The sequence below is a fragment of the Saimiri boliviensis genome, chromosome X, assembly GCF_048565385.1.
Source record: "Saimiri boliviensis isolate mSaiBol1 chromosome X, mSaiBol1.pri, whole genome shotgun sequence".
Taxonomy (NCBI): domain Eukaryota; kingdom Metazoa; phylum Chordata; class Mammalia; order Primates; family Cebidae; genus Saimiri; species Saimiri boliviensis.
This window is the reverse complement of record NC_133470.1, coordinates 84417700-84439193: the sequence shown is the minus strand read 5'-3', so window position 1 is coordinate 84439193 and position 21494 is coordinate 84417700. Positions and strand designations below refer to the sequence as shown.

At 44.6% G+C, this 21494-nt stretch overlaps 1 protein-coding gene and 1 pseudogene across 1 annotated transcript in view; both read right to left on the bottom strand.

Annotated features, from left to right (window-relative positions):
• MECP2 (methyl-CpG binding protein 2) overlaps window positions 1-19763 on the bottom strand; it is a 72239-nt gene extending 52476 nt beyond the window's left edge. Inside the window, exon 1 of the mRNA XM_074391698.1 lies at window positions 19681-19763. Within this exon, the coding sequence (XP_074247799.1) occupies window positions 19681-19739 (59 nt within the window). The 5' untranslated portion in view covers window positions 19740-19763. The remainder of the gene's footprint in view (window positions 1-19680) is intronic.
• On the bottom strand, window positions 992-11209 carry LOC141582763 (RNA guanine-N7 methyltransferase-activating subunit-like protein; annotated as a pseudogene).
• Window positions 19764-21494: the final 1731 nt, after the last annotated feature.

The following is a 21494-nucleotide window of genomic DNA, read 5'->3' as shown; positions in this document are numbered from 1 at the left end:
AGGAGTTTGAGACCAGTCTGGGCAACATGACGACACTCCGTCTCTAAAAAAAAAAATACAAAAATTAGCTGGGCGTGGTAGTGGGCACCTGTAGTCCCACCTACTCGGGAGGCTGAGTAGGAAGATCACTTGCACCCAAGAGGTCAAGGCTGTAGTGAGCTGTGATCACACCACTGCACTCCAGCTTGGGCAACAGACCTTGTCTCAAAACAACAACATGTGTACAGCTTATAGGCAGATAAGAAAGACTCTAGAAAGGATGTTTAAAATGCCAACAGCAAAAGTAACTTTTAGGCTATTATGCACCAATCAATTTATGCACTATCAAGTAGTGTTAAACAGTTTTAGTTGCATTTATACTTTGCATAATATACACAAAACACTAAACATGTTAATGAATGTTTGATATAATAAGATGACCTAAGTTTAAGTGTAATTTTGACTTCTTTAACTGTTCCTGGGTTTCCCCCCACTAACTGACTAGTCAAGTGCTGACTGGTTTTTGTTCAAGGGACAGGGTCTTGCTATGTTGCCCAGGCTGGCCTCAAACTCCTGGGTTCCAGTGACCTTCCCACCTCAGCCTCCCAAGTGGGTGGAACTACAGGTGTGCACCACCACACCTGTCTTAACGTCTGTTTTTATATTTATAGTCACATGGTATAAAGTACAGAACAGGTGTTCTTAACCTTTTTCTGCCATGGACTCTTTTGGCCTTCCGGACCCCTCCCCCTCAGAAGAATGTTTTGAAATGTGTAAAATGCATAGAAACTAACAACATATTTCAAGAGTTGGTACTCAAATAATATGTGTTTCCTCAGTAAATCATTAAATAACCAGATCTAGAGATGGGTCTAATAATTAGCCTAAGTTTGAAGCAGTGATAGGCATATATGATATTTCAAGATATCTGTAACTACAATACGACATGAGAGCTTCTTTGATCCCTACTGGTGACAGTCACTGGTACCCCTAATACTAACATGGTCTGCTGCTTACAACTGTCATTGAAGAAAATCTGTATTTTTTTTTTTTTTTTTTTTTTGAGAGAGTCTCGCTCTTGTTGCCCAGGCTGGACTGCAATGGGATTTCAGGCGCCTGCCATCAAGCCCAGTATATCTGGGATTTCAGGCGCCTGCCACCAAGCCCAGCTAATTTTTGTATTTTTAGTAGAGACAGGGTTTCACCATGTTGGTCAGGCTGGTGTCGAACTCCTGACCTCAGGTGATCTGCCAGCCTCAGCCTCCCAAAGTGCTGGGATTACAGGCATGAGCCACAATGTCTGGCTGTATGGTTTTTTTGTTTTGTTTTGTTTTGTTTTGTTTTTAAAGAGACAGGGTATCACTATGTTGCCCAGGCTGGTCTCAAACTCCTGGGCTCAAGCACTCCGCCTGCCCCGGCCTTCCAAAGCGCTGGGAATACAGGCGTAAGCCACCATGCCTGGCTAAAAATCTGCATCTTCAGAGAGATTAGTGAAAATAAAGATCGAATGTTTTTCCCATCCAAGGTCACAGACCCTCGCCCTGAATTCTCAATCCAGGTTGAAGGCCTTGGTCTAGAAAGATACACACCAATATTAACAGCAGTTTTCTTTGGATAGTGGAATCGCCAGAGTGATTTTATTTTGTTTTATAATATTTTTGTAGAGATAGGGTCTCAATATGTTGCTTAGGCTGGTCTTGAACTCCTGGGCTCAAAAGATCCTCCCACCTCTGCCTCCCGAAGTGCTGGGATTACATATGTGTGCCAACACATGCCTGGCCTAATTTTTAATCTTTGTACCTATATGCATTTTCAAAGTTTTCTACAATGATGTTTTACTTTTGTAATAAATTTTATACATAAGAGTTTAATAAATACCATGTATTTTTTTGTTTTGTCTTAAACAACCTGGAAGGATGAGCAGGAAATTTTATACAATTGATTACAGACGTTCAACCTTCCCCAACTACTTAAGCATTATGACTCTAATCATTCCCATGTTCTTACAAACCAAGAAACTCACTAGAATTATTAATTCTGAAGTTAAAAAGAACAAAAAGACAAACTGTCACAACTGCAGACATTTGTCTATTTTTTTGCCAAGTGTAATTTCAAAAACAGCTGAAAATATTAGAACAAATTACTGTTTAATATGGACTAATAGTTTCTGCTGTTTACAAAAACACAAAACCCAGAGGCACACGGAAACTTGTATTTTCAAAATAAGTTATTATGTGTAGAAAAATTTAAAATACAACTTATCAAAGTAATGTCAAAACTTACATACTACCAAAGAGCTTTTATTTATTTTTATTTTTTTGAGATAGTCTCGCTCTATCACCTAGGCTGGAGTGCAGTGGCATGATCTCTGCTCACTGCAACCTCCACCTCCTGGGTTCAAGTGATTCTCCTGCCTCAGCCTCCTGAGTAGAGGGGATTACAGGCACGGCGTACCACCATATCCAGCTAATTTTTGTTTTGTTTCTAGACGGAGTCTCACTCTTTCACCCAGGCTGAGTACAGTGAAACGATCTTGGCTCACTGCAGCCTCCACCTCTCTGGTTCAAGCGATTGTTCTCCCTCAGCCTCCCGATTTGCTGGGACTTCAGGTGTGTGCTACCACACCCAGCTATTTTTGTATTTTTAGTAGAGACAAGGTTTCACCATGTTGGCCAGGCCTGAACTCCAGATGGAGTTGGTCCTGAACTCCAGACCTTGTGATCCACCTGCCTCAGCCTCCCAAAGTGCTGGGATTACAGGCGTGAGCCACCAGGCCCGGCCATTTTTTTATTTTTAGTAGAGATGGGGTTTCACCATATTGGCCAGGCTGGTCCTGAACTCTTGACCCCAAGTGATCCACCCACCTCAGCCTTCTAAAGTGTTAGAATTACAGGCGTGAGCCACTGCACCCAGCCAAAAATGCTTTGATGTTTAAAAAACTGATTCACACATAGAAAGTAAGCACATGCTTGAAAGTGCTCAAGTTCAAGTTTAAGCAACAATGTGGAATGTTGCAAAGGAGACAGGGACAAAGGGAAATGTGTATATCTCAGAAGCCTACTTTGCTTTCTTTCAAATCTAAAAATAAAACATTTGGACTGCCCTATTAATAAGTCTAGAAAATGGATGCCTTTTTTTGTGGAAAGCTTTCACAAACACGGAAATAAAAACATCTTCTTCTCGGTTAAAAGGACTAAAGGATATAAAAATAAGCCAGATGCCAATCCTTGTTTCTCTACAATCTCCTCCTCCCTCGTGGCTCTGGTCAGGCTTCTGCTGTAAAACTACTTCTATGGCAAAAGGAGACATACCAAATGAATGAACATGGTCTGCACAGAGCAACATGGACCAGGTTCAAAAGTGAAGTGTTGAGTGAAAAGGGTAAGTTGTAGGATGTTTCCTATAGTAGGACATCATCCAGTAAATTTGCAAAACACTTTATTCCATGTTGTGATCTGTAATACAACAAAAACCTTGCATGGGGAATATCACGGTCACCTTTAAGGGACAGGCCACCTCGGGGAAGCAGAGCAGACAGAGAGTGCAACCACAGGGCTGGGATTCAGCTGAATCTGTCCTGAGTTTCATAAAAGAGGGCTGACAGGAATATGGCAAACTGCTAACATTTCCTAACTCTGGGTGAAGAGCACCCAAGTAGCTATTACTTGAAGTGAGCATAAAGGCTGGGGAGGAAGAGGGTAGGGGAAGACTATGGGAAGATAGGACCTTAGAATTACACGAGGCATGGTGGAAGAGCAGGCGGCATGGAGAAGGAGCCTGGAACAGGGCTTAAGTCCCACCTCCTGAGCCCAGGCTTCGGGAGTTACAGCAGTGCTGTCCACAGGGGCTCATCAGAGTGGACCTGGTACTTGATAAGATGATAAGACAGGAGTGAGCTTGCTCACATACTGCTTCTTTCACCATCAAAGTCTTATGTAAAAATAAAAATAAAAAATCAGTAGAACTAAGCAGTGCACTTTGTACCATAGCTGACTCCCATTCCATGCAAGCTCCTGACCTTCTCAGCCCAGCACTTTTGTGCATTAGAGAATGAATTGTGCTAGAGAAGATGATACCCTGTCCCCATGAGTCTCCTGGGTCTCCTGGGACAGAAGTGAAGGTCTCTCTGTCAAGAGACCTGGGAGTGGAGTGGGGGCCCCAGGGGCCCAGTGGATAGGGTTGGGTAGAAATGGACAGCATTGATGGGCTGAGCACCTCACACTGCCTTCTTGGCCGCAGGGAACATCTGAGAGTGAGTGTGTCAGAGCCTGGAAGGAAAGCTGAGCCTATGTGGCATATCTGAAGCAGTGATGCCTGAACACCTGTTAACCGCACAATCTGAAAAGAAAAATGCTTCTCTCCACATGTCCTGGCTGGTTGTTCCTGCCTCATACTGAGCTACTCTGAATGGACCAGAGAGATTCTCTCCTGTCTGAGCCTCTACACATACTGGTCCTTCCAGAAGACTATGCATCTCTCCCCACTAATGCTTTCTCCTTAACCTAATTAATGTTTCCTTATGTTCAGGTCTTAGAAGTCATTTTTCAAAGAAGTGTCTTCCTTGACCCCCACTTCCCAAGTCTTGGTGGGATCTCCTTTGATTTTTATGTGCTCTCTTAGTGGCTGGAATGTCTCTCCATCACAAAAGTTAGACTCTTGTAAAGTCATAGCCCATTTGCCTGTCTGTACCTCCCCTTAGACCAGAAGACTGCTGAGGGTAAGATAGTTTCCAGCAGCTAGCACAGTAACTGACACATAATAGATGCTCCATTAGCACAGCTTAAATAAAATGCTGCCATATATATATATATATATAAAGGGTTCAACAGTCCCAGAACAACGAAACAACCGCAACCTGGTCCTGAATAGTTCCAGGATACCTCTTATGCATATTACAGCACAAAAGAGGCAGGAGGTCCAGCAGCAGAGGGAGACTCTCCAATCCCAAGTACAAAGGAGCTAACACAACCTAGAATGCTCCCAAAATAAAAATGTTCCACTTTCTTCAAGATTCACAAACCAGAATTGGCTGAAGTTCCCCCTGTCAAGTAAAAAGGTCCTGCCTCACATGCCCTGCTCAGATGAGGTCTCTTTTGAATAAATGGAAGTTTCCAAAGTCTTGCTTTCTAGTTCTAACTGCTAAAAACGCCTTCCTAGCCTAACAGCTCTCTGATCTCTACAAATAGTATTGCAGTCATAAATTTGTAGGCTTATCTACTCATACACAATTTTTTCTTTAAGTCTGCAATTCAAAGGCCACTCTTGTCAGGCTGCATGGCTCATGGTTGTAATCCCAGCACTTTGAGAGGCCAAGGCAGAAGGATTATTCAAGCCCAGGAGTTCAAGACCAGCCTGGGCAACAAAGTGAGAGCCTATGTCTACCGAAATATAAAAATAAAAAATTTAGCCAGGCACAGTGGCACATGCCTGTAGTCCCAGCTACAAGGGAGCCTGAGTTGGGAGGATCACATGAGCCCCAGAGTTCAAGGCTGCAGTGAGCTATGATCACGCTGCTGCACTCCAGCCTGGGTAATGGAGTGAGATCCCATCTCTAAAAAAAATTAAAAACAATAAATAAAAAATTTAAAAACTGGTTACATAAATTGTAGTACATCCATAATAGACTATTTAAACCCAACCCTTAAAAAGAATCACATGGCTGTCTATGAAATGATTCCAAATAATCTCTAGGATGCATTAACTAAAACAAACAAATGTGCACAATATTTCATAGTGTGTATAAACACACAATCCCCACATACCCTTGTGTACGTATACGCGCATATAAAATACATACACAAACCCAAACACACAAAAATATGTCCAATAGAGACAAAAAGTAGAATAGTAGTTGCGGGGGTCGGTGGGGGGAGAACTGGGAGTTAGTGTTTAATGGGTATGGAATTTCAGTTTTTTTTTTTTTTTTGAGACGGAGTTTCGCTCGTTACCCAGGCTGGAGTGCAATGGCGCGATCTCGGCTCACCGCAACCTCCGCCTCCTGGGTTCAGGCAATTCTCCTGCCTCAGCCTCCGGAGTAGCTGGGATTACAGGCATGCGCCACCATGCTCAGCTAATTTTTTGCACCATTAGTAGAGACGGGGTTTCACCATGTTGACCAGGATGGTCTCGATCTCTTGACCTCGTGATCCACCCACCTCGGCCTCCCAAAGTGCTGGGATTACAGGCTTGAGCCACCGCACCCAGCCGGAATTTCAGTTTTGCAAGACAAAAGGTTGTAGAGATGGATGTTGGTGGTTTTACAACAACGTGACTGGACTCAGTGTCACTGAACTGTATAGTCAAAATGATTAACATTGTAAATTGTTATATATATTTTATCATAAAAATTTACACGCACACGTGCGTGCACACACACATTTTAAAAAAATTTTATTTGAATGAAACCATTGTTGTAATAACCATTAAAATCATTTGAAATAGAATGATCTCTGTGAAATGAAGTTTATAGCATCACTATTTATAGAAGAGAAAGCAGCAGAGGTATGCATCTGGAAGTGAATTTAACATTGTAAAATTAGCCCACATTACCAAAAAGTAAGAACAATCAAAATGCAGCATGATTTACAGGACTAAAAAGGAAAGTTTGAACATCACAGAGTTAAATTTTTCTATGTGTGAATTATGACCTGCTATGTTGTTAGCGAAAAGCCTTAGTGGGTATATAAAATGATGTTACCCTAGACCGGGCGCGGTGGCTCAAGCCTGTAATCCCAGCACTTTGGGAGGCCGAGGTGGGTGGATCACAAGGTCAAGAGATCGAGACCAACCTGGTCAACATGGTGAAACCCCGTCTCTACTAAAAATACAAAAAATTAGCTGGGCATGGTGGCGCGTGCCTATAATTCTAGCTACTCAGGAGGCTGAGGCAGGAGAATTGCCTGAACTCGGGAGGCGGAGGTTGCGGTGAGCCGAGATCGCGCCATTGCACTCCAGCCTGGGTAACAAGAGCGAAACTCCATCTCAAAAAAAAAAAAAAAAAAAAAAAAAAAAGATGTTACCCTAATCCCAATCACCACCAGATCAAGACACAAACTGACAATGATTCCTTATTTTACAGCTTTATTACTGATTTCCCTCTAAAGAGACCCAAACAAATGTGAAGCTGACTCATTATCTATAGAGTAAGGAATTACAAAGTACCACAGTCAAATAACAAAAGCAACAACAACAACAAAAAGCAATCGTTTTATCTTTCAACTGTTGATGTTATGTACAATCTTTCACAAGAAGCATAGCTGTGCATTCATGAGCTGACTGTATTAACTTCAAAAATTTTAGAAACGAGCACATCTAAGAATATGGATACTCTCTTACCTTACAAAGTAAAAGCAAGCATTTTCTATTTTAAAATTTTATTTCTGTGCAAAACAAAGATCTCCTAGAGGTCAAACAAGAAAATACACCAAATTCAAAGCACTATTACGTCATGAAACAAGGAAGACTCTGAGGTAGAAGTCAAGCAATATTATCCACAATTTCAGGTATTACCAGCAACCATCGTATCTCACAAGATCTATTTTTTTTTTTAAGTCTGAACTTCCAAAAAATAATCCATTCTCTAAAATCAGATGTAAAACTATGACCAACAGAAGACACCCAAACTTTTGTCATGGTAACAGAGTAAATGCTTTTACTAAAAGCTGCCAACATTTCTATCAGTAGTAACCATAAGGAGGCTGCTGGTTGTAACCATAATGTCCATATTGGTGGGGACAGTAAGGTTCTTGTCTGTGTTGCGGATAATTGTTACCCCAGGATCGTCCATGACACTGATTGGATCGATTGTCACTTGGTCACCCCCATCTGCTGTCCCTGCCTCTGAACTGTCTGTCATCTTGCAATCGGTTGCTTCGGTTTCTTTGGTTCCCACCAGCTCTGCTATTCCATTTCTCAACAACTGGAGGGGACTCAGGAGGGCATTTTAGGTATTCCTGATATTCCTTGTCATCTTCTGTGAATCTACTAGCAAACATCTCTTCAAAGTTTGGAACAGCTTCGGCAGTGTCAGTCATTGTGAAATTCCCAGAGCTTTGAGGCAGCTGTATTACTTAATGCTTAGGTTGTTTAAATCCACAAAGGGCTGTCTCTATCCAGCTTGGGCCAAACCCCACCCTCGAGACACTAAGAGGCCACAGGAGAGGGGTGGCCTCTAGCCCACCATGCCGTGGAACTCTAGACCACTCCAGCCCTCCAACGTGTGAGCCCCTTCACACTTTTTTTTTTTTTTTTTTTTTAAAAAGAAACTGGTAATAGTGGCTGCCTCCAGGGAAAGAAATGAATGTTTGGGGACAGGGTAACAGAGAGACTTTACCATACAACTTTTTTTTTTTTTTTTGAGACGGAGTTTCAGTCTTGTCGTCCAGGCTGGAGTGCAATGGCATGATCTTGGTTCACGGCATGCTCCACCTCCCGAGTTCAAGTGATTCTCCTCCTCAGCCTCCCAAGTAGCTGGAATTACAGGCATGTGCCATCATATCTGGCTAATTTTTGTATTTTTAGTAAAGATGAGGTTTCGCCACTTTGGCCAGGCTGGTCTCAAACTCCTGACCTCAAGTGATTCCCCCCGTCTTGGCCTCCCAAAATGCTGGGATTACAGGCAAAAGCCACTGCACCCAGCCCCATATATCCACCTTTTATATATCACCATTTTTATATCACCTTTTAAATTCCATATTGTCTATCTAACTATTCAAAAAAATCATTTAAAACCCCCAGCCTTATACAAGAAGCTACTTCCTTAATAATAGTAATTTATTCTATCCCTCTTCCTTTAAGTAAAAAATATTTTCAATCCAAATCAGAATTCTGCTTGTTTTGAGAATATTTATTAGATTTAAATAATGCAATTTACAAAAATTACACTTGCTACCCTAAAAATACGTTCACTAAAAAAAAAAAGGCTTTTTTCTTTTTCTTTTAAAGAGACAGGGTCTCACTCTAAAGAACAAGGCTGCCCAGGCTAGAGTGCAAGTGGTGTGATGATGGCTCACTGTAGCCTAAAACTCCTGGGTTCATGTGATCCTCCTGCCTCATCCTCCAAGTAGCTGGGACTACAGGCACTAGCCACCACACCCAGCCTCAGTCTTTATTTTTATCAGCTGTTACAGAAAAGTTTCAAAATCATCATAGAAAAAAATTATCATTTTTACCAGTATAAAACTTTTATTGCATCCCAACCAAGCTAGATGAATATAAAATAGTTTCAACAGAAAAAAGTTACCATTATCGTAATTCAAGACAAAAATCAGCCCACAATTACATGAGTTGGAAAACAAACTATGCTATGTCACAGTGTACCTTAAAGTTCCAACTTATGTCAGATTTAAAACACATATACACAACCCTCTGGACTCCTCCTCGTTTATCTAAAACCTACTTTTGTGACGATCTGCTATTTTCTTAAGTCTTCTGGAATGAGCACTGTAGCCCCACCCCCAGACAAGGAGAAGGTACCACTTCTAGGGCTCAGCACTGTCCTGGCTTGAAGCAGATGCTCAAATATTTGTTGGGTAAATGAACAACTGTCTGCTGACAGGCCGGCCATCAAGCCTCACAAAGAAAAAATTCAGAAAAAAACAACTTTATAGAGAAAATAGGAAAAAGTTTAAGAGATATTTTGCTCACTTGAAGAACTCGGCATTTGTTAAAGGTGAAGACTGGGTTGACTGGTTCACCAAGTGTCTTAGACACAACTCGCTAAGTGGGCTCTAAACCTCATCCCACCCCAAAGTTAAATACAAAACAGGTATTTTTTTTTAATCATAGGAAAAACACAGGACAACTTACCTATAAAATTCTTTTTTTTTTTTTTTTAATACAGAGTCTCACTCTGTAGCCCAGGCTAAAGTGCAGTGGTGTGATCTTGGCTTACTACAACCTCTGCCTCCTGGGTTCAAGCGATTCCCCTGCCTCACCAGCAGCTGAGATTACAGGCATCCACCACCATGCCTGGCTAATTTTTGTATTTTTAGTAAAGACGGGTTTTCACTATGTTGGCCAGGCTGGTCTCAAACTTCTGACCTCAGGCGATCCACCCACCTAAGCCTCTGAAAGTGCTGAGATCCCAGGCATGCACCACCGCATCTGGCCCTTTTATATTTATTAAATATGTGTGTATAATTATAATACATCATCAGATATTTTAGGAAGAAAATATAGGTGACTACTGATCTGTTAAGAGTAGGAAAGGATTTCCTAAGTATAAAAACAAAGAAATCATAACAGAAATTTTCTGTATCAGAAAGACAAGAACCAAGACATATGACAAAACAGGAAAATATCTGCATGACAGTTAACATCTTTAATACGTTAAGAGCTGTGACAATGATTACTGAGGTTTAGCCTCAGTAATAATCTAAGCAGCACGAATTTAAAAGATGTATATTTCAATTCTGGGAGGGTATGGGACAATGGCACTTTCTCAGAATATTGTGGGAACTGGGATAGCCATTTTGGACAGTGATGTGGTGGTACCCACCAGAAATTCCAAGTCTAGGCAGCCATTCTTCAAAAAGACTGGTACACGAGGAATTTCAATCCTGTAGTATTTTTAATAACAAACCACTAGGAAATCCAATAGAGAGACAATGAAATGCACGATGGTAAATCAGCCCTGGACTACACTGCTATTTAAAAGAAATGAGGCAGAGATGAATATATGAGATGGATAAATGCAGAATATGCATATATAACACCATCCTGAAGTTGGGCGCGGTGGCTCACGCCTGTAATCCCAGTACTTTGGGAGGCTGAGGCGGGCGGATCACCTGAGGTCAGGAGTTCAAGACCAGCATGGCCAACACGGTGAAACCCTGTCTCTACTAAAAATACAAAAATTAGCCAGGCTTGGTGGAGGGTGCCTGTAATTCCAGCTACTAGGGAGGCTGAGGTACAAGAATAGCTTGAATCCGGAAGGTAGAGGTTGCAGTGAGCCAAGACTGCACTGCTGCACTCCAGCCTGGGCAACAGAGCAAGACTCTGTCTCAAAAACAACAACAAAACACTATCCTGTTTGTTAGTTACAAACACAAAAAGTACACAGTTTAGTCTCAGATGATGTAGAAGGATCTACATTAAGCTATTAACAGTGGTTATTTTGGGTAGTGGGAGCAGAGAATAAGCAGGGAGCTTTCATTTTTTTACCTGGTGATTTTTTTTTTTTTTTTTTTTTGAGACAGAGTCTCACTCTGTTGCCCAGGCTGGAGTGCAGTGGCGTGATCTTGGCTCACTGCAACCTCCGCCTCCCAGGTTCAAGCAATTCTCCTGCCTCAGCCTTCCAATTAGCTGGGACTACAGGTGCAAGCCACCACAGCCCACTAATTTTTGTATTTTTAGTAGAGACAGGGTTTCACCATATTAGCCAGGCTGGTCTCGAACTCCTGACCTCGGGTGATCCACCCGCCTCAGTCTCCCAAGGTGCTGGGATTACAGGTGTGAGCCACTTTACCCAGCCACTTGATAAATTTTTAAGTGGTCTGATTTTTCTATAAATCCATATACTATTTTTGTAATTCTTTAAAAAGCAAAAGAAGAAAAATAGATATCAAGGATTTAACTACTAAAGACAGGTACTGTCCTTTGAGAACTCCCTCAAAAGTTCTTTGAAGCTCAAAATGGCTACATATTTCCCATTCATAAGCAATAAGATATTTTTAAAAATCTCCTCTTTCTATATTTGTTGTTGTTGCCACCACCATTTATTTATCTAGTTCTGTATTTGTTTTCTAAAGTTTACTTTCAAATAGCTTCCTCAGGTTGAACTCTCTGTACATTTCTTAGAAGAAACTATGGTATCACCCCTGCCCATTTTATAAAATTCATTCCTGGTCGGGCGCAGTGACTGACGCCTGTAATCCCAGCACTTTGGGAGGCCGAGGCAGGCGGATCACAAGGTCAGGAGATCAAGACTATCCTGGCCAACATGGTGAAATGTCATCTCTACTAAAATACAAAAAATTAGCTGGGTGTGGTAGAACATGCCTGTGGTCCCAACTACTCGGGAGGCTGAGACAGAGCAATCGCTTGAACCCGGGAGGTGGAGGTTGCAGTGAGCCGAGATCGATCGTGCCATTGCACTCCAACCTGGGTGACAGAGTGAGACTCTGCCTCAGAAAAAAAAAAAAGAAATCCATTTGTAACCTGAGAAAAAGACTCTTAAAAACTCAAACCAGCGGGGTGGGGAGGTGGGAAGAGATAGCATAGGGAGAAATGACAGATACAGGTGAGGGGACGGAAGGCAGCAAACCACACTGCCATGTGTGTACCTATGCAACAATCTTGCATGTTCTTCACATGTACCCCAAAACCTAAAATGCAATAAAAAATAAATAAATAAATAAATAAATAAATAAATAAACTCAAACCAGCCGGGCACAATGGCTCATGCCTGTAATCCCAGCATTTTGGGAGGCAGAGGTGGGCAGATCACCTGAGATCAGGAGTTCAAGACCAGCCTGACCAACACGATGAAACCCCATCTCTACTAAAAATACAAAATTAGCTGGGCGTGGTGGTACATGCCTGAAATTCCAGTTACTTGGGAGGCTGAGGCAGGATAATTGCTTGAACCCAGGAGGCGGAGGCTGCAGTGAGCCAAGACCGCACCATTGCACTCCAGCCTGGGCAACAAGAGCGTGACTCCGTCTAAAAAAAAAAAAAAAAAAAAGAAAGAAAGAAAGAAAGAAAGAAAAAACCCAAACCACCCTCCAAGCCTAACATCTTCCAGAAAAACCCATTCACTGCCCATATTACATTTAGTCCACAAAATTTCTGAGACAAAGCACAAAGCACTAGCCATCCAACTCCCACCAGCATAAATGTGTGGAGTACAAAGAACGTCCTATCAGCCAGGCCCAGAGCACACCCCACAGCAGTAAAGGAGAATGACAACTTAAGTCACAGGATCAGGAGTAGAATCAAATTTGAGATTCGGAGGCAGTGTGATGATCTTCGCTTCCTTCCACACCTTCTATTCTCCTTCAGCCAAACCTTGCCCTCACATAATCCCTCAACAAGCTATTTCTTATGGATGTCTACCACAGCTTCACAGTGAGGTGTCCGAAACCACTTAAGAGACACAACAAGTACCACTTAGGGCCTCAGTTCGAATCACAATGGCAGCATATATGAAAACTAACATTTTTTGCTTAGGGAAAAAAAATGGGAAATTAAATTGAAACATTCTGCTTTACCACCATATAAGTTTTGAAATCCACATGTCAAAACATCAAATGTGGAGTTGACCACTAATCAAGAAAAAAAAAAAAAAAAAAAAACAGCTTGAGATGTCAAGCCTGAAGGTTGAGAAATTAAGAAACCATTCATTTTTATAAAACTAAAGTCCACACAGTGGTGCCAAGTGGTTCAAAGTGCAGCTGACACAGCACCTGAGTGTCAGATCTAGAATAACTTGAGCCCCCAGCCTTTTACAAAGTAGTCATCCTCCTCTAGAGTCCCAAGAACTGGATGTATATGTGGGTACTTTCTTTAGTTGCCATGGGAGGAGTGTGGCAAGCACACGACAGTAGCCATGGGCCCTGCTGTTCTGCGACAGCTTTCAGGAGGGTGTCCCTCTAGGGGACCGACAACATATCAGTTCCCGTATCTGAAAATGCATTACCACTGCTCATTAATGTTGACCACTAAGCCATTTCCCCCAAACCGAAGCAAACACATGCTGCAGACTGCTAGGCAACAGCAGCAGCGCAGGAGAAGGGCTCAGTGCGAGTGCTCTTGGCTCAGCTGATCTGTTTCAAGGTGAACTGAAGTTGCAGATCACCAGTTCCGGCTCTAATCTGACTCCCGCCCCCAGATCACGCTATGGCTACCAAGTAACCCTACCCAAACTGACCTTTGAGGGCTCAGGGAAGTGACTTTTTTTTATTATATGGCACAGTTTGGCACAGTTATGTCTTTAGTCTTTGGGGTACTTTTATACTGTCCAAGAGTAGTATATCTTTTTTCCTTTTTTTTTTTTAAAAACAGATGGCCAAACCAGGACATATACTAAAAAAAAAAAAAGGAAGGTTACTTACCTGAGCCCTAACATCCCAGCTACCATGGAATCCTGTTGGAGCTGGTCTACAGAAGCAAGGTGTATTCTGGGGAGTCACATGTCACATCAAAGCAGGAACTGGTGAGTCTGTATTTTTATGGAGCCTAAAACAAAGAAAATTGTAAGTTGAAAGCCCCCATTGAGCTGCACGACCTTTTTCCCAGGGCTACTTGGGACATTTTGAAGATAAACACATAGACAAATACTATGCTATTTCCCAGCTTACCTAGCTAGAAACAAAGGATAAACTGCAAATTACTGGCACATAACACAGTGCTAAAATAAAGCAAAGATTCATGCTTGTTAGAATCAACACTATCACAAGTCTTGTCACCTCCAGGGGACCCTTTGACACTATAAAAGCATAGAAAAGTGGTGATTTCTGGCAAGTATTTCTTCCATCACATCACAGAAATTCTTGGGGAGAGAATACATGTTCAAGAGAATATGCAACATCAAAATACCATCCCTGAAAGACCACATGGAACCTAGAGGCGGTCTCCCTTCTTTTTCAAGCAGCTGAATGAAGTTGCAATGAGCTGCTGTAACATCACGTAAAGGGGATTTAATCCAGAGAGAAAAAAATCAGCACCAAGGGAAACCAAGTGCTCTAGGAGACCCAAAGCCATCATCCAAAACATGCAAGTCTATTTCAGAGCAATCACTTTTAAGCCTCTCAGATCAGTCAATCTTGATGTTTAACAAACTGAGTTACTAGTTTGATAGTTTCTCTTTTGCTTTTGAACCCAGGTTCAAAAAAGGCCTTTTGTCAGTACCTTTTTTGTCATTAAGATAACCATCATTCCCTTTCTAAAACCTAAAGTGCCCCATATTAACTAGCTAATTTCTGATACTATGCTGGCCCAAGAGTAGCACTTTTTTTTTTGAGACAGAGTGTCACACTGTTGCCCAGGCTGTAGAGCAATGGCACAATCTCAGCTCACTGTAATCTCTGCCTCCTGGGTTCAAGCAATTCTCCTACCTCAGCCTCCTGAGTAGCTGGTACTACAGGCATGCACCACTATGCCCAGCTTTTTTTTTTTTTTTTTTTTTTAAATATTTTTAGTAGAGACAGGGTTTCACCATGTTGGCCAGGATGGTATCAAACTCCTGAACTCATAATCTGCCCGCCCCAGCCTCCCAGAGTGCTGGAATTACAGGCGTGAGCCATTGTGCCCAGCCTTTTTTTTTTTTGAGACGTAGTCTTGCTCTGCTACCCAGGCTAGAGTGTAGTGGCGCCATCTTGGCTCACTGCAACCTCCACCTCCTGGCTTTAAGCGATTCTCCTGCCTCAGCCTCCTGAGTGGCTGGGATTACAGGCATCCCCCGCCCCATCCCGGGAAACACTGTGCCCAACTAATTTTTGTATTTTTTGTAGAGACGGAATTTCAACAGGCTGGTCTCGAACTCCTGACCTCGTGGATCAGTGCTGGGATTACAGGTATGAGCCACTGTGCCCGGCCCGGCACTTTTATCTTTAGGCTAAAACCAAAAGATCAGAATGTACAACTTAGAGACTATTCACACAATTACTCATGTAATCAAACCCAGAAGAAGGGCAACACCAACCAAGTCTTTTACTGGTCTATTGCTGCTCTACAGATACCAGGATAGTACCCAAAATTATGTTTTGAGCTCAGTGAGGACTCAATTCCCTTAAACAGTTAAGTCATTGAATGCTTTGAAATCCCAGAATTCAAGTTAATAGTATTACTTGGTTAGCTATATTAAAAAAGAAAAAAAAAATCCAAACCGGTATCCTGCCTAGGAGGCCCTGAAAGTCACAACTTACCAGGGACAAAAAAACAAACAAGTTTTTTTCTTTGTTTGTAAACTGATGGTGCTAGAGTAAGGATCCTTCTAGTTTTTAAAGTTTAAGATAATTGATTAAGATTTCATGTCAAAAAGTCAGAAAATAGAGCAGTTGGTGAAACCTAATAAAGAAAATGCATACACACACACACACCCCCACTACCCCTAGCTCTTAGGCAAGGAAGACAAGTGTGTCCTTACTAAGGCTTGGTCCTGTCAGCTTCAGGAGCAATAATGAGAGCAGAGACTACAGTACCTACAGTAACTGCAAAACAGCCAGACATCACAGTAGGGACACATTCACACGCCAGCAGACTCAGCATACATGTGCCTTGAAGAAGTTATATCAGGCTTTATTCTCTAATGAAACGGTCATTCCCCCTTTAATGTGGGAGTGGGGATGCCCTGTCTACCCCCCAGTTCCGGCTCCCACTCAGTTATCCCACACACCATACACAGCATCAAAGTGGTGGAACCAAAGTATTTAAGCAATAGCACGCAAACCAAGCTTTTGACAGGAAAAGGTTTCTTGCAAGAGAAAGGCAGAAGAGAACAGGTAAAAACAGAAGAGCACAACTTCTACTTAAACAAGCCGAAAGAAAAGGGACCTGTTCACATCTTGTCCTACCCGGAATGATGCACACGCACAGGGGCTTGGTGGGACAGCGGGAGTTTCACTGGACAGGGCTGGTATGGAAGCACTCAGGACAAGGTCCTTCCATCGCAGTTGCGATCATGCTCTACCCAAGAAAAAAAGATCGCGTCTGCCAGGCACGAAAGACTGGTCTGCGTGGATGCCGCCATAGCAGAGGGCAGGGAAAACAAGCAGGTTTCCTGCCACACTCTTTGAAACTGGCCAGTCTAGGACTGTGCTTTACCCCACAGACTGAAAACACTGGTTACTAGAAATACCAAACATTTTCGGAGATTCTCTCCTCCTCCGAGATAACTTGGGCAGCCTGAGAACAAACTGCTCTTAGCTAATTAAAAGATTTCTGCTGATATTAGCCTCAATAAAAGATTTCAGGTTCCAGGACATGTCATTTATCATGCAGAGTCCCAAGCAGGTACATTCGCAGTGGAAACCAGGCTCCAGTAAGGAACTAACAATTTTCTCTCTGTTGTTCTTTATTTTAGGTTAAAGAAATGAACTTCTCGTTCCATCTCCACATGGGAGGAATGTTCTGGAGGGGCAACATCCTATTAAATTCATCTAGCCAGTTTTTTGTTGTTTTTTTTTTTCCCCCAAACTCCACAGCATGCTTCCCTGCCCCGCTAGATGAGACTGCACAGAGGCAGGGCAGGCACGGGAAACGACTCTGGTTGGAAATCACAAACACATACACACAGAATGCAAGCACCATAACCCTTTGAACACACAGTGGTCTGTGCTTGGTCCCAGACCTACCTCAGGATTTCAACAGCACAAAAGTCAGAATACGGCTGACTGCATGATACTGTCCTATCAATCAGGTGAAACAAAGACCCAGTACTCTAAGTTTAAAGCATTCCAGGCAAAATTTTAATAACAGGCAATAGAAAGGTTTGGTAGGCCAGTGCTAACAAGAAAGCCATCTACCGTTTCTTCAAGCCATTAGGACAATGGAAAGGGAGGTACCCCTCCAACAGGCACTCTGCAGAGAAAACTATACTCTGGAAGCTGCCTGCGCTGTTGAAAGGGCTAGGCGTGTGAGAAACAGCTAACTGGAGGGGTACCAGGGAGACAAACTGCCAACTATGAAGAACAAAGCAGAGACCTCAACTTGTCATGTCTCAAGCTGAGATGTACAAACTTTGCAATCAGCAAGTGAGGCTTGTGTATCTGCCTGGGGATGTGACTGTATTGCAGTGATCAGCCACCTAGCTGACCTGCCACGAATGGGTGACCTCTGGTGACTTATTTTAATAACTGTACTTACTACTTCTAGATTGATTGTGTTATTGAAGGTTCTTACATATTCAGGTAAGAAAATAAAAGCAAGTGCTTCCTAGACTTCCTGACTGGGATTTGAAACAGAAATCCTGAAAAGCCCATAAATAAGCCTATTTTCCTAAATCCTTGGTGGAAATTCCCAAAAGATGAAAAAATCCAGACCCTGTCTTCTTATAGGGACCTAGCATATTTCAAAAGACCCAAGAGGTCAGCTGACTCTGGTTATTAACTGAAATTGCTGAGACACAGATGAACATCCCAGGCACGGAATCCAAAATTCTCCAGAGTGATAATTACCTAGTACTGCAATGATAGTACCGAGGCCGTATATGCTTCATTTTTACAGCATAACAAAATGCCTAAAACTTAGAAGAGTCCTACAATGTTCAAGCCACTCAATACCACATCCAAGTAGGTTTGGTTCCTGGATTACCAACCAACCCCTGAATTCGATCCTGTTATCTCAACAGTTGGGGCACTGATCCCACACAGCATACAGAGAACCTGTGAAAGGCTCGGCAGAGCGCATTCCTGTTCCTGGAAAAATAACCAGAAGCACACATCTGCCTGACCATGAGTCAGGAATATCAATTTTGTGGTGGAGCCCATTTGTGCTGTGACCGACCCACACCCGAACACACTCACAACAGAAGCAACCCCCAAAGAGCGATTCCAGAATGAGCTTTTTCCTCCTCGGGGTCCATACTTATCAATGTCATAAACAGTCTCCCCTATGAGAGCAACCCTTTTAAACTCTTCATAATGACCCTAAGTCTCTAATACAAAACCACGGAAACATTGCCACTGCCACATAAAAGTCATCTGAGTTTCAGTTTGGGTGATTCGGTCATAACCAAACTGAACAGAGAATAACCTTTCGGGCACAATGAACAGCAGCCACAGCGTCGCGATGAACTTGCCCCATGTCGTACCGGCGATCCGGAGCGCTCCAGGGCGATGAGAGCCCGTTACCTACTATGTCCCACTCCACTTATGTAACTGGAAGATCGCCGGCGAAGGGGGGGTAGGATGGGAGGGTGCTCACATTCCGAGGCCACAGCACCCCCAAAGAACCTCTGAGCACCCTGGGGACACGCTCACACCGAAGAGCCTCAGGCGCCGAAGAGCCTCGGGTGCTGCTGGACGCACAGTCCCCTACCCACGGCTCCTGATGGGAACTATAACCACCTCTTTAATGATGAGTTGTGGGACCCAGAACACAACGTCTAGTCCCTTCTGCGGACAATAATTCCCACCTACTTGTTCCTGCTAGATGGGGAAAGGAGCCGGTGGACCGACTCGCTCGCAGTGGGGGCAGAAATTCATGGAATGGGCGAGAAGGAGGGGGAGGCAAAGCCCGGAGATGGGGGTGAGAGCGCAGGAGCCCTTGTGGCGCACTCTCCCGACGGGAGGCGAAGTGCGCACGCGCGCCGGTGGGGGGGCCGAGTAACGGGAGAGGGGGCGCGCGAGGGAGGGAGAGGGGAGAGCGCGATCCAGGGAGAGACCGGGGCCGCGGGCGCGCGACGCCGCGGCCCAAAGCCCCGAGAAGGGCAGGAGCGCGCGCAGCCCCGACAGGCGAAGCCCCGGCGACAGGGGCGCCCGCGGGGCCGGGGGCCGCGATGCGCGCCGAGGGCGGGAGGAAGAGGTGCGCCAGGCGAAGGAGGCTCCAGGGAGGCCGAGCCGAGGACGGTCACCCGCGAGCACGGGTGACGGGCCGAGGGGGAGAGTCGCCACCGGCGAAGGGAGGGGGAGGGTAGAGAGGAGGGACGCCATCCGCCAGCCGTGTCGTCCGACCCCGCGGGCCCCTCCCGCGCCACGTCCCGCCCCTGTCCCCCGCCCCCCAGCAAGGGTCCCCGCCCGCGGCCACGGCGGTCCCACTCACAGTCTCTCCTCCTCGCCTCCTCCTCCTCCTCCGCTCGGCGCGGCGGCGGCGGCGGCCATTTTCCGGACGGCTTTTACCACAGCCCTCTCTCCGAGAGGAGGGAGCGCGCGCGCCGCCGACGCCGGGACCCCGCACGGCCGACGTCGCGCCCCGCCCTCCCTGCCGGCCCGCGCGCTGCTGCACCTGCGCGCCCGCGCCCCGCCCCCGGCGCAGCTGCGAGCCTACCCGTCATTGGCTGGGGTGGCCGGCTTGGGGCGGGGAGTCTCGGCGGTGATGTCGTCAATTGGCGAGATTTTCTGTCCATTTCGGCCAGGGAGAAGGGGGCAGACCCCTCTAGCTGTTCATTGGCTGCTTTCGGCCGTCGTTTGGGGAAAAGAGGCGGCTTGGGCGCGGAGGGGCTGGTTTAGTGGGCGGAATTTGAATGTTAAGGATTAATGGGCCCTTGCGGATGCTGGGGCAAGTGAAGGCCTAGGCTTGGGACAACTGTTTGCGCGGCCCTGAGGGGCTATTGACCCTCAGTCCGCAGATGCACCGAGTGCGCTGGAAAACGGTTTCATTGCACTCGCATTTTCTCATTCTCACCATCTTCAGCAGAAGCTGCAAAGTTGCCCGCCCTGGAGCCTGACGTTGCTCCAGCTGAGGGGCCTTGGTTTCAGAGGCCTACTCGTTGCATTATTTCATCTGAGCCTGCCGGGTGCTTACGCTCATAGGGGCGGGGAATAAACTGACAACAAATCCCAACCCTGGCCTTCGCAGAACTCCGGCGGGGGAAGAGAGTGCATGCCAAGGCCTCGTGACACCTGTCATTGTTGGATCAGATGGTTTGGTGGAGGTGTGAATAAGGAGCACAGAGAAAGCTGCACTTAAGTCTTCCTGGAAGATGTGATTTGGGCGCTGAGATCCAGCAGTTTTTCACTTTCCTAGAAGAGTTGATTTGGAGCTGAGATCCAGCAACTGTGTTTTTGGGAAAATAGGAGTATGGAAAAAGTGTTAGCCAACCAGGTGTTCAGGACAGGAATGTTTGTTAAGGGGACCTTACCCTGATGCCAGTCATTATCCAATCCATGCAATGATCTTTGTGTTAGTTCCGTGCTTAGCAAGAAAACCTGGTTCTGATTTGGCTGCCTGCCCCCATTCATTTATTGACTACCTGCTATGTGCCAGGCACGCTTCCAGGTTCTGGGTGCACAGGACTGAACAGACAGCAAACTAACATTCTTGCCGGGAAGAGTCATACTAGCATACAAATAAGTCTAACATATAATTTCACATAGTGATAAAGGCTTTGAGAAAGATAAAGTAAGAGTGAAGGGAATGCTATTTAGATAGCTACTGGTTTTCACCCTCATTTTCCTCCCCCATATGAATATCTGGGGAAAGAACATTCCAGGCAAGTTCAAAGGCCATGAGGAGAGTCTATGCCTGGCATGTTGGGGACTAACAAGGAGGTCAGTGTTGCTGGAGAGTGGTACGGAATGTGATTGGAGAGGCAGCTGGGGCCACTATGAGAACTGGGAGTTAATTCTTTTATTTTATTTTGAGATGGGGTCTCATTCTGTTGCTCAGGCTGCAGTGCAGCGGTGCAATCTTGCCTCACTGCAACATCCACCCTGAGCTCAAAGCAATCCTCCCTCCTCAGCATCCTGAGTAGCTGGGACCACAGATTCGCACCACTACACCTGGCTAAGTTTTTGTATTTTGGGGAGAGATGAAGTTTCACTATGTTGCCCAGACTGGTTTCAAACTTCTGAGTTCAAGTGATCTGCCTGCTTTGGCCTCCCAAAGTGCTGGGACTACAGGCGTGAGCCACTGTG